Genomic DNA, 13,708 nt, shown 5'->3' with positions numbered 1-13,708 from the left:
GCTTGTAGACAAGTTGATGAGGAGAAAACTTGAATGAAAAATATTTTATCAATTCAAATTTGTTGCAAACATCTGTTAATAACTTGACCGCTATATATCCAATTTGTATGTTTATAACATCAAAAGAAAGGTAATTAAAAGAGCTAGCTTTACAAGAAAAGCTTTTGCGAAAAATATTTTTTTCTAATTTAATGTAGATTTTTAACTTTCAACTTGTAAGTAAAATTTCTCTTCAAGTTGGTAGTTTATGATTTTTTAAATTTTATCGGTTCGTTTTGAACGGTTATCTAAAACAGATCCATTAAATTGCTAATAACAACAACCACCATGCATCATAAAATTATCGTTTCATATTAAAAGGGGCTTGCTAGAACTCTTATAAGAAAATTTTCAAGAGAAATGGACTTTTCTCACAAAAACTCATTGCGCAGAACAGAAATTAGTTCAATAGATTGTCCTTTTTTTATGTAAATACTAGCTGATCCCGTACGAACTTCGTTTCGCTTTAAATCATTGGTACGTCAAAATGAGTTTGGAAAATGAATTCGAAACATTCTTTCGACAATTTTAGGGAAAAAATTCAACAGTGTTTAAAGTCGCTAATATTACTATTACTTGAAATTCAAATTAAACTGTTGATTAGCTTTTTATTAAAATTTATGTGAGAGTGTTTTCTTCTCGATCGATTGCAAAATCTAGACATTATGGCAGAAACATGTACTATTTGTTTATGTGCACGACTCTTTTGCTTGACCTTCACACTTAAATTGGTATCAATTAACTGCTTTCAACAAAATTATTGCACAAAACACTGAACATTCGATGAAGCCCTCTTTTTCCCTCTCATGGCCCGAAATTCGATAATTGAAACCAATTTTACGTTCCTCAAAACTCCCTTGTGCCATTTTTCCTTTTAAAATTAAATGTAAAATAACGTCAGGAACTTGAAAACAGTGAACAGTGAATATAGACGCCCCTTTCGCCGAGTCAATTGCTCATAGTTTATAACCCTCATCTAAACATTTTCATCTCAATCCGATGCATGATCACGACAATATCGCGAAAACAGTGAGCAACTAACATGGACGGCCTTTTTTTTTTGACCACGATTCAAAACTTGACCCCTGAAATCAATTATCTTTTCTGTTAAACTCCCATGTGTCAATTTTCATTACATTTCTATGCTCAATCAAGAGAATATCGTAAAAACATTGAACAGATAATAACCCCTTATGCCGACCCCTGAGTCAAGATTTGAAACCTGAAAGCAAAAGAGCGTCCCTAAAAACTCCTATGCGGCAATTTTCATCTCAATCCAATGTAGAATAACGTCAATATCGCAAAAACATTAAAGTTGGGTATGGACGACTCCTTCAGCCGACTTCTGATCCGCAATTCGAAACTTGAAATCGATTGCTTGTCCCTCAAAACACTCATGTGCAAGTTTTCATCACAATCCGGTGTATAATAACGCCAATATCGCAAAAACATTAATCAGTGAATATGGACGACCCCTTTGGCCGACCCCTGACCTTAAATTTGATAACTGTAATCGATTGTTCGTCTCTCAAAACACTCATGTGCAAATTTTCATCACAATCCAATGTAAAATAAAGCCAATATCGCAAAAACATTAATCAGTTGATATGGACGACCCCTTTTGCCGACCCCTGACCCTAAATTTGATAACTGTAATCGATTGCTCGTCTCTCAAAACACTCATGTGCAAATTTTCATCACAATCCGATGTATAATAACGCCAATATCGCAAAAACATTAATCAGTGAATATGGACGACCCCTTTGGCCGGCCCCTGACGCAAAATTTGATAACTGTAACCGATTGCTCGTCTTTGAAAACTCTCATGTGCAAATTTTCAACACAATCAGACGAAAAATAACGTCAATATCCCGAAAACATTATTTGTCTTGTATGGACGACCCCTTTCAGAAGGGGTCATCCAAAAATCTGAAAACATTTTTCATCCTTCCTGGACCTAATGAGCATCCATGCCAAGTTTCAGACCTCTAGCTCTTAAAACGGCTGAGTCTATAGAGGACAAACAAACAAACAAACAAACAAACATACAGATAATTGCTTTTTATATATATAGATTATTGTTTTGTTTTTTTGTTTGCAACTTTTGCAATAATGAAAACATGCCATTTTTTGAAGAAATCACCCAGAAAGTACCATTAAACTTCAAAATAGTGACTTGACACCTTCATTGAAGATGTGAAGTTTTACAATTGTCACAGCTGTCTCATACAAAGTTTGTCTCAAAACTTGATTCAAAAGAGCAAAAAGTGAAACATTTTTTCCTAGTGCTTTTGCTTTTCATGTTAGCTCTAAAATGTCTTCTGTCGTGCGTAAACCATGTAAAACGTGCGTTAAAGCTAATTATATCAGTTTTTATTTTACTTCTGAAACTGAAAGTCAAAAACAGGCAGGAATTTGAATATTTTATGAATTTCAGGGAGTTACTCAGTCAAATCCGAACTTCAAAGGATCCTTTAAGTGTATTGGACTTTAATTACCTAAGAATGCATTCATAGTGAAGAAGTAATAAATAGAAGAATAAAAGAAAAGAAACTGCTTAAAACAAAAAGTCATGAAAGGTTTTTATGTTGTTGACTTTTCCAGATTTGTCAGCCTGCATGTAACAGTCTTTTTTTTTAAACCAATTGGCCACTCTTCATGAAATTAACAAATTAATTATTAAGAATTAATTGTGCTTAAAACTCTCATCGATCGATGCTTGCTTAAATTGATCAATTGCTTATAATCATCAATTCTGAGCATTTATCAACCGATCATCAGTTTTGGGGAGCCAGCCGGGAACAGCAGCAAAAATCAGCCAGAAGATAGGTAGGAATTTCGGCAAACGGTTTCGGGGATCCCGCGGATCTCTGATCACAGATCTCTCATCATGCTGCGCTTCTGCTAGCCAGATGATGGAACGATGATAGCTCGATCGATGGATGGATCTATCAAGTTCCCGTAGAAGAAAGTTCAAGTCCCACGCGTAGCGCGCAATTCCACCCGAGAGAGCCAAGAGAATGCGCGAGAGACCTTGGTTGGCGCAGTGATAAAGTTACCCACCTGCGGAGATTGCCCACCACCTACCCAAAACCGTGAGGAAAAGAAAGAAAATAAGCCTTCAATCCGGCTGGAGAGGTCGATTGCTGAACAGTTCAATCCAAGATCTTTGGCCGGTTAAGACGTGTTTTCTCGTGCTTCCGGGAGCTGTGAATTAAATTTGGTGTTGTTGTTTTTTTGACTCAGTGATGTGTTGAAGGTCGTGTGAAGTTTCCCTGTTGCCGAATTGTGGGTCGAGAAAGCGCTTATGAAATAGTTGGGGGAGATTTTTGGTTTCGTGAAGTCAATCGAATGTCAATAGAAGAAAAAAACAAGTGATATTAGTAAACGAAAAATTGAAAATAGAGGTTTACACGATAATTTATTTTTGGTGTAAAATGTCTAGCTCCAGTAGCTTGAAGACGAGTTTAACTTTGTTGCATTTCTGAATACAATTTTCACCCGTAAGAAAAACTGTTATCTGCCTCCGAAAAAAAGCGTTTTCCTGCTTCGGTGCCAACCAAAAAAAAACAGCGTTTGAGTGGTAGAAAAAAAAGTGGTGCTGTTTCGAAAATGAGGTTTTCCATTAGCAAAACCAAAAGTGGTGAAGATGGGTTGCGGCGATGTTGGTGGGTTCAAGCGTTGATGCTGGGAGTGTTTTTGGCAGTCGCGGAGGGAAAGCTTATGGCTCGGGGAAAATATGAGATGATGGCCACGCAGAACAAAAATGTCGACGAACGAAGTATTCTGGATAACGTGAAGGCGGCTTTTGGTGGAGCTGTCAGTGGACGAGCACCAGCACATGATACGCCCTCCAGTACCTGCAGTTGTCGTGAGTTATTTTCAGATTTAAGAATCTAAGAAATTTTCATCAACACAAGAAATATAGGTCAAGCATATTTGCAGTTAGATCATACATATCAATTTTGTTCGGATCACTATCGATGTTTCTAAACTATTTTTGTAGGTGTTTTGTAAACTAATGATTACACTATCTTCTGATTCTGCATATTATTTTTGAACTAGATTTTTAAAGGTTGAATCAGTTGAATCGTATTGAGGATTTTGAGTTCTGATGCTGTATTTTTAATTAGGGTTTTGTGTACTATTATTAATTTCTAAACCAAAATTGAGTATTCTTTCTATCATCATAAAAAGATCAATTTCCAAGTTCGATTCAGATAATAAACGTAGGATCGAGCCACCTGCAAAATCGGAACTAGATGATCGACCTTTTGCATTTTAAAAAAGGGGTGCAGCTTTTTTAGAAAAGTAGCAGAAAAAGGAAACTTCAAAGTTGTGCTTATCTTGCATCGAAAATTTTTTACTGAAAAAGGAACCAAACAAATCAAACTTTTCCAGGCTAAAAAATCGATATAAAAAATAAAAAAATCTTGAAAAACAGATCTTCCAAAGGTCGATCCAAGATGAAACAGTATTTCTTTGCTTCACCACCTGCTGTGTTTATGGGTGACCCTGGTTAATCCTGTCCTCAGCCTCGAGAAAAATAAATAAAAATTTGCTACAAAAAATTAAAAGGGACGATCAAAAATTGATTTGAGAAATTCCCGCACATATCCAGAGAATTTGAAAATTTTAATTTTCTCACTTCTTATCTGGACTACATCCGAAATTCCGGTAAAAAAAAAGCACTACTCAAAAATTCAAAGATGAAATGTATGCGAAACATTTTATTTGTTATTGGACATCACCAGAAGCAATCAAATCGTGTTTTGGACTTCGACTTTTGATTTTTCAAACATATTCTGAAGCAATTAACTTTTAGATTTTGTAGTTAACCAGTAGAATAAGTAACATTTCTAATTAAAAATTAGTTTTTGTTTTGTTAAAAATTGCTAATATTGTAAATAAATTTGAGTAAACATGCAAAACTAAGAAACACGATAAAACTATTAAAAAATTTTTTGCTATTATTATTTTTTTATGTACATGAACTGTCCTCTCTGTAATTTTATAACTTTTGTCAAACTTTTTTTACTTTAATAATTTTCTTTTATCATAAACTCGTGTCGTTTTTGGAATTTGTTTCACTTTTTATATTTGTGTTTCTTTTTTTTTGTTCATACTCTTGCTATGTTTATCATTGTTGTATATATTTTCCTTTTTTCATCGAGTGATGTTGTTATTTTTTCAAAATAAAAATCATTTTTGGTTTTTTTTATATAGACAAATTAATGGCGTATTTCAAGTAAAAAATTTAAGGATCTCTCTTATGGAAAATTAATTTGTATATCTTCAACTTCAAAAATTGAGCTGTAAACCTCATGCGTCATTTGTTTTAAAACCATTTTCACAAACAGTAATTTATTTTTCATAGTTTAATCACATTCCTTTAGTTTACCAAACATTATAGAATAAAACGCATCGAGCAAAAAAAAAAGAAAAAAATCTATTATCTCGTTTTATTTTATTAAATAAACGGTTGAAAAAACGTTGATGTTTTCTAACACGTTGAATAGACATATTCTTTAAAAATGACAAAAAAATCTGAAACACTAAATTTCATACAAATCTGTCGAAATCCAGTTGAGTTACAAAAGCACGATTGAGTGAATTTGCTTCACAAATGGTTCTCTTAGGAAAATGTGGTCTAAGAGTTGCTCGGCAAACGGGCTATGCAAGTTCTTTTGACTCTTCAGATGGTTGGATTTTCAAACTCTAACATAATTATGACAATTTTTAATAATGCAGCCGTATCTGGATTTGCGAGATCTAATTAGCAAGAAACCTCTACAACAAGTGAGAGGAATTGTCAGATCCCATGATTTTTATGGCAAAAATTTTATCAAGTGAGAATGTTAAACCTTTATTAGCAAGTGTTTTTCAAACAAATATTCACAATTCTTTATAGAAACATGTTAGGAATAACTTTGAACTGGGGTTGTCTTATGTGTCAATAGATTTTTCTATCACATATCGCCATATTGATTTTTTTCGAGTTTTGTTCAATGCACACATCACATTTTGAGAGAATTCCTGGATATGTGAGAAACCTTCCTAAGCGAGAAAAAAAGATAGGTCCCTTTAATCTTCGCTTGTCAGATTCTATTATAATTCGTAATTTAAAAAAAAAAACATTAAAAAAAAATTAAATTAATTACGTATTAAAATTGAAAAAGCGAACAACAAATTTTGTGATGTGAATTCAGTACAAAATCCTGTTTTGTCAAAAATGAGTAAATTAACGGCACAACTTTCAAGAGGCATATCTTTTCTTTTCTTTACCTTTAAAAAGTAAATCTTTTTACCTTTAAAAATAAAAAATGGCATCTCTGAAAATTTGTCACATTATAAAGGAAATCTCCTCTATCCATCGCACTATTCAGGAAAGAAATCGATTAAGGACTGAAAAGAACTTTTTTTTTGAAGATTTGCGAACAAAATACATAGGCAACATTGTTTTCGCCAATTTTTTTCCTAGGAACTCCAAATTTTACATTTTAAATTAAAATATCAAAAATAAAATAAAAAATAAAAACAAAAAATATTTTTTAACAAACGTCAACAAACAAAAACGTCAAATTTCGAAAAAAATATAAAATATGAAAATATGAAAAACTATCTAGAATTAGTCTTAAAATAACTTTTAAACACTGTACTGCCCCTATTCGCATATGAGTTCCATGTGCATTTTCATCGTTTTTGAGTTATCGATGGAAAACGCTTCTTTGTGCTCCAATTTACCTATAAAACAAGTTTTTGTTCGAAGTTTGTTCCCAAAATTTCGAAAAAATATGACCCCTGATGTGTCCCATGTGAAAAATATTCGCATATGAGTCCCATGACCAAAATTCAGCTCCAGAGCTTACAATTGAAGGAAAGGATAGATAGAAAATGATGTAAATCAATAATTTAATGCTTAAAACATTAATTAACATAAAATTGAACGTATAGTAGCGAAATGATTTCGAAGAAATTTGGTTCTTAGTCACAAAAAAAATTCATAAGCAACTGGTTACCAAAATAATTTTTGACAAAAATCAACCGATGAACAACGCTCAATAGATCATTCTTCGGTCAGGATGGTTCCTTCGTGGGTAATTTCGACGATCTAATGTGTGATCGGGTGGGTGGTACTTGAAGCTCTGGCTTCGGTAACAAAATAACAAACTTTTTTCAATACTTTTTTCTACATGCACAACAATATCAATACCACTGTTTTCGTTTATTACCTAGGAAAATTTTCCCGGAAGAAATCTCTTTCTTTGTCTTGAATCCAGCAGACTTTTGGTTGGTGTTATCTACTTATCCGTAACACACATTGAAATTAATGATTATGATGTATGATAAATTCGCAGCAATTTCACACAAATCAAAACAAAGTTTTTGAAAAACACTGGAAAACACATCCCACTTGGCGAATAAACCTTGATTGAAATCAGTTTGGAATCAAGATCTTTCGATAACTTTCTTCTGTCATCAAAAAGAACGGTAAACAAATGAAAAAAATATGTTAAAAAGTACTTGCCACTTGCCGATAGCTTTAGCACCAGAGACTCATTTGCGAATAAACTTTGTTCGAGGGTTAAGAATATTCGCATATGAGTCACATGAGTGTTTTATTGAAATTTCTCCGTAATTATTAGTTAGTATTAGCGCAAAAGTAAACAGAAGTATTCTTTGAAGTGTTTTCTACCCGAACTATTGATAGGTTATGCCAACAAATGATTTATCTGATTGTTTTTTTGAAAACAAGTTTCAAACTTTACAAGCGTTTTTCTCGGTTTGCAGTTTTTACACATGGAACTCATATGCGAATAGGGGCAGTGTAGCAAATTGAAAAAAAAAAACATGTTAATAAAGATGTATTCTCTACGATCATTTCAATCGAAAACAGAATGTAGTTTCGAGTTAAGTGAAAAAAGTTACCATTTAATCGTTCTACTATATTTTGTTCCTCTCTGGAAAAACCATAATGTTGAGTCTAAGTCTATTTTCAATATTGGCCAAACCTGGACCCGCGGGCTGCATGTGGTCCGCCACTATCTTTTTGTGGCCCGTGAAGCCTATCAAACGTTGAAGATTTTTTTTTTATATTTTATACCGTTTGGAAAAAGTGTATGAAGGAGTCGTTGATATATAAGGTGGACAGAAAAATGAAAATTTTGACCTTGGGCAGGGGCCATGCTAATCTTCTCTGTATCGTTCCAATTTTTGTATATGTCCAGCTGAAGCTAGGGTATATGGGATGAATCATCCGATAGGATCAAAATCCCTGAAAAAAAAATAGAGATTTTTGACCCTCTCCCCAACTCGTGGATAAGCGTGGACGTTTGGCAAACCCCTACCCCCTTCCCTGATTGTCCCTGTGGACATATTACTGAAAAAGTAACTTGAAATAAAAAAAAAACTTTATTTTTTTGCTATATTCTAAAAAAATGTTTATAATCACCGGAAAAAAAAACTTTAAAACAGTATGATTGATGTCACTCATGTTTTTAAAATATGATGAAATCTTCTTTCTGACTTATGTTCAAATATATAAAAGTTAAACGCTAAGTTTCTTTTTTGCCGTTATTTAACATATATAACTTGCATGAACGGAAATATTTATGACATTTTTTTTTTTTGTAGATCTTTATTTGAAACGGCTCGTACCTTCAGGTTTTAAGGAGCCAGACTCCTTTTTTTTGTTTTTACAATTGTTTGCTTATCGTAACACTTTTTGTTTGAAGAAAAAGAAGATAGAAAGGGAAATATAAAAATAAAAAAAAATTATAGACGGAGATCGATAGCTTTTAGAAAAAGGTAAATTTCGAACATGTAGTCCAAGTCTAGCACAGCTAGCACGTCTCTCACTGGAACGTTAGGTGGTTTTCCTCGGGCCCGAAGGGAGTCTAATAAATTCGTTCTGGCGACAAGATGGACCTCACACGACCAGACAATATGCTCGATGTCATGGTAACCTTGGCCGCAACTACACAAATTGCTGCCAGCAATGTCAAAACGATAGAGTACCGCGTCTAAGGAATAATGATTGGACATGAGACGAGAAAATATACGAATAAAATCCCGACTCAGGTTCAATCTATTAAACCAGGGTTTAAGGCTTACCTTTGGGATAATCGAGTGGAGCCACCGACCCAACTCATCCTCGTCCCATTTGCGCTGCCAGTTGACAAGAGAGTTTCTTCGAACCAAGAAGTAAAATTCGTTGAAGACGATTTCACGGTGATACGTGTCGCCTTCTAACGCCCCCACTTTTGCCAGAGAGTCTGCCCTCTCATTGCCCATTATCGAACTATGTGAGGGGACCCAAACAAAGGTGATAAAAAAGCAACGTCTCGATAAAGCACTCAATGTGACTCGTATCTTCTCTAAGAAGTATGGAGAGTGCTTTCCCGGTCTTATTGAGCGGATTGCTTCAACAGAGCTGAGACTGTCCGTTATAATATAGTAGTGTCCTGCTGGCCGTGAAGCGACGCAATCCAACGCCCAATAAATGGCTGCTAACTCTGCAATGTATACAGAGCATGGAGAATGGAGGCTATATGAGGCGCTAGCTATTTCGTTAAAAACACCAAATCCGGTTGATTCCTCTATTAGAGACCCGTCGGTAAAGTACATTTTGTCAGCATCGACGTGTCTATATTTAGCATCGAAAATTCTTGGAATCAAAAGTGGACGATGGAAATCAGGGATTCCACGAATTTCTTGCTGCATAGACAAATCAAACTGGACAGAAGAGTTGTCGTAGTCTGGGATGATAACACGAGTTGGAGAGTACGAAGAAGGATTTACCTGCATGGAATATTTATGACATGATCATTCAATAAGTAGCAGAAAATATCAACCAAAATATGTTTGAATTTCCATTTATTTATTTTATTTTTCAAACGATCACAAACACAAACAGGATCTTAATGAAACTTGATGTTTCCTCGAAGGATTCCTATTTACTTAATGTCTCGCTGTCCCGATTTTTTCAACAAAGTTTTCAATGAAAAAAATAATTTTTCTGTTTTAAAATTGATTTAACTGCTATACCCAAGTTTCACAACACACACACATATGATTCCTGTTCTTTCTTTGATAACTGATTTCTATAAAATATATATTCTTAATCCTTCCGATGCAAGTCACATTTAAGCATTCCGTTGAAGTGCTTAAAATGTATTTCATCTTCACTTATCACGAAACCTCACGAGGTTTAATTTTGTATGAAACATTATTTCTTGAAGAATGCACCTCAATTTATCTTTAAACACTACTTGATTTGATTAGGAATAAAAAAATCCATTGAATTCTTCAAAAATGTTTAAAAAATGGTTTTATTTGACTCACTTATGGCAGTTATTAAACCATTAAACTTTACCAAAACATTGCTTTTCAAGTGGTTTGGACAACTGAGTGCAATTTAAAATATTTAATTTGTTTTAATATTTTTCAAGTTTTTTAATTTCGGCCAAGCTCCATTTTATTATTTGACACGCAATTTAACTTATCTTGTTTTTTTTTATTTTCGGCCCTGGTGAAAATGAGCGAACCAGTTTCAAAAACATCTTCTTTATTCTTTATTTATTTTTTTTAAATAATTAATAACCTTTTAGATAGCAACCTAGCCTTTAGAAAGGGTTTGTGTCGAGAAGCAAATCAGTAGCAACTATATTTTTTCTGTATGACGAAATTCGTAGTTTTGCAGTAAACAAAAAAATACCTATTGCCATTAAAATTTTATTTTTGTTAATGCTAGAGTTAGACTGATAAAATGCTTACTGTCTTTACTTTGCACATTTCTATTATTTTTAGAGGTGCTCAATTCTAACTTATGTGACTTTTACAGTAAAACAAATAAATCATGCTAACAATTTATGAACATGAAAGCTTTACCCAAGCATTTGTTTGTTTATTGTGTAAAGACATTCAAGAGCAATTTGGGTGAAAATTTAGAAAAATATCTTACTTACTTACTTAATTATCCCGCGCAGATCCTCCGGTGCATAGGGCCGTGGTAAAAGACCTCCACTGTTGACGCTCCGGAGCCAGCGTCTTCACCTGGTCCCAGTCAAGATTCTCGTCGACAGTTCGGATTTCAGCGGCTAGGCTTCGCCGCCACGAGTTTTTGGGTCTGCCTCTTCTTCGATGTCCTTCTGGATTCCAATCTAGCGCCTCTCTGCAAATCTCGTTTTCATCTTTCCGCAGCGTGTGCCCAATCCATCTCCACTTACGTTCCCGAATCTCGATTTTTGGCGCCCTTTGTTGGCACCGGCGATGTAGATCCTCATTCGAGATCCAGTTGCCAGGCCACCACGTGCGGATGATATTCCACAGGCACTCGGTTTACAAATACTTGCAGTTTTCGCGTCGTCACCGCATATGTGCACCAAGTTTCGCACCCGTACAGCAATACGGATTTGACGTTTGAGTTGAAGATTCGGATTTTCGTTCGTAGAAAGAGACTCGCAATCGCAAATCGGGCCTTCCTGATCCGGGTTTCGATGTCTTTCCTGGTACCACCATCAGGCGTTATCTGGCTACCAAGATACTGGAAGCACTCCATTTTGTCAACTTGTTGCCCAGCTACCATGAAACTGGAGGAATTTCCTGTGTTGATCTTCATCGACTTGGTCTTTCCGACATTGACTTTGAGACCTGCTGCCCTGGAACTTTCGGTGAAGGCGTCGAATTTGCTCTGCATATCCGGTTGTGTTTGGGCGTGCAAGGTCGTTCAGTTGCTCCATTGCTGAAGGATTCCACAGCAATCCTCGGTTCGGTGCACAGTCGATCGATCCAGTCAGAATCTCATTCATTACGATGAGAAAAAGTAGCGGTGATAAGATACATCCCTGTCTCACTCCAGCAGCTACCGGGATTGGTTCGGACAAGACACCATCGTGCAAGACCTTGCACGAAAATGCCTCGTACTGTGCTTCGATGAGATGGACTAGTTTCTCTGGGACCCCTCGTCGCCTTAGAGCCGCCAAGATGTTTTCATGGTTCAGTCGGTCGAATGCTTTTTCGAAATCAACGAACACCAGCAGAAGAGAGTCCTGGAATTCGTTGATTTGTTCCAGTATGATTCGTAGTGTTGTGATGTGGTCCACACATGATCGTCCGGATCGGAATCCAGCTTGTTGCCGTCGGAGTGTAGCGTCGATTTTCTCCTGGATCCTGTTCAGGATCACTTTGCAGAGTACTTTGAGGGTTGTATAGATCAACGTTATGCCTCGCCAATTACCGCACTCTGTCAGGTCTCCTTTCTTCGGGACCTTTACGAGGATACCCTGCATCCAGTCGGCCGGGAATGTTGCAGTATCCCAGATGTCAGCGAAAAGACGGTGCAACATTTGTGCTGACAGGGCAGGATCGGCTTTCAGCATTTCAGCAGGGATGCAATCGATCCCAGGTGCCTTGTTAGATTTCATGTTTTTGATTGCCGCTTCTATTTCAGCCAGCGAGGACGCCATTTATGCGGCTTACTGTTGGCGCTTCGAGCTGCGGGTTCTGTTGGCCATCGCTATTCGTGACTTGGAAGAGTTGTTCAAAGTGCTCAGTCCATCGTTTGAGCTGATCTGTTCGATCGGTCAATAACTGACCTGCTCGGCCTTTCAGCGGCATTTTTGCATTAGTCCTTGCACCACTAAGGCGGCGAGAAATGTCATAAAGTAATCGGCAAGGCCGGATTAAGGGGGGGGGGCAAAAGGGGCAATTGCCCCCGGGCCCCCCGGCTCAGGGGGGCCCCCCGAGGGAAAAAAAAGTTTTAACATAAATTTAATACATAATACTAGTTTAATTTCTGCAAATCTATGAAAAGAAGTCAGCACTAGAAAATCGGAATGAAAACTTGAAATATAACAACTAAAGGGGCACCCGTGAAATAATAGGTATCGAGAATAATTTTTCTCTTACATGAGTTTAGTGTCCCCCTAGAGTAAGCAGTGAAGGAGTTCTCCCGCATTTCGCGTGCTGAAAATATCAAAAACGTGATATTGAATTTCAAAATTTTCAACCCAAAATCTGGACAAAAATAATGTAAACCGAATTCGAAAAAAAAAATCGAAAAATTTAAAAAGAATATGAGTAAAAAAAACCTAAAATTTAAATTTTTTTATCGAAATATGTCAGTCAGGATATTCTGTACAGAAAAGGTAAAACAAAGAAAAAAAATCTTCCCGTTTTCATTGCATACACAATAATGATCTTAATTATTACTTTAACTTTAAGTAATGGTTACTGCACTAAAATAACAGATAATTTCGCCAAAACTGGCCAACAGTGCTAAGAGAGAGCAGAGAAACTTTATGATAAACATTTCAGAATTTTACCCGGATACTATCAGGTTGAATGTGAAAGATCAACTTTTAAACTTTGTATATGTGTAGTTATAGTGCTATTTTTTAGTCATTTAATGATAAATTTTTGATATTTAAAAGGATGGACATTTTCCTAGAGTAAGCCCTTATTGGATAAATGGATAGGAATCCTATCAAATGATTGATTTTGAAGAAAAAATGCAAATGCAAATAGTGAGACGGCCTAGCGGAATGTGTGAAAGTGAAATTTCATTTGTGTTTTGAAGCTAAAACTATTTAGCAATTATTATAATTTTTGCCCCTAGATGTATGCAGCATAATTGTTCTTTTTTCGATTATACATGTTTTTTAAAGAG

General features: G+C 35.6%; 1 protein-coding gene and 1 non-coding gene across 2 annotated transcripts in view; one reads left to right on the top strand and one right to left on the bottom strand.

The window, feature by feature from the left end:
• LOC129738327 (uncharacterized) overlaps positions 1–13,708 on the top strand; it is a 124,297-nt gene that overhangs the window by 90,219 nt on the left and 20,370 nt on the right. Inside the window, exon 19 of the mRNA XM_055729511.1 lies at positions 3,548–3,910. Within this exon, the coding sequence (XP_055585486.1) occupies positions 3,548–3,910 (363 nt within the window). The remainder of the gene's footprint in view (positions 1–3,547; positions 3,911–13,708) is intronic.
• Positions 8,175–8,278, bottom strand: LOC129740751 (U6 spliceosomal RNA). Its single transcript, XR_008736367.1, has one exon. It is a non-coding gene; the product is annotated as a U6 spliceosomal RNA (small nuclear RNA).

Source organism: Uranotaenia lowii, chromosome 1 (genome assembly GCF_029784155.1).
Source record: "Uranotaenia lowii strain MFRU-FL chromosome 1, ASM2978415v1, whole genome shotgun sequence".
In the NCBI taxonomy this organism is placed as follows: domain Eukaryota; kingdom Metazoa; phylum Arthropoda; class Insecta; order Diptera; family Culicidae; genus Uranotaenia; species Uranotaenia lowii.
Note: the sequence above shows the minus strand (reverse complement) of the source record. Positions and strands in the feature narration are given on the sequence as shown.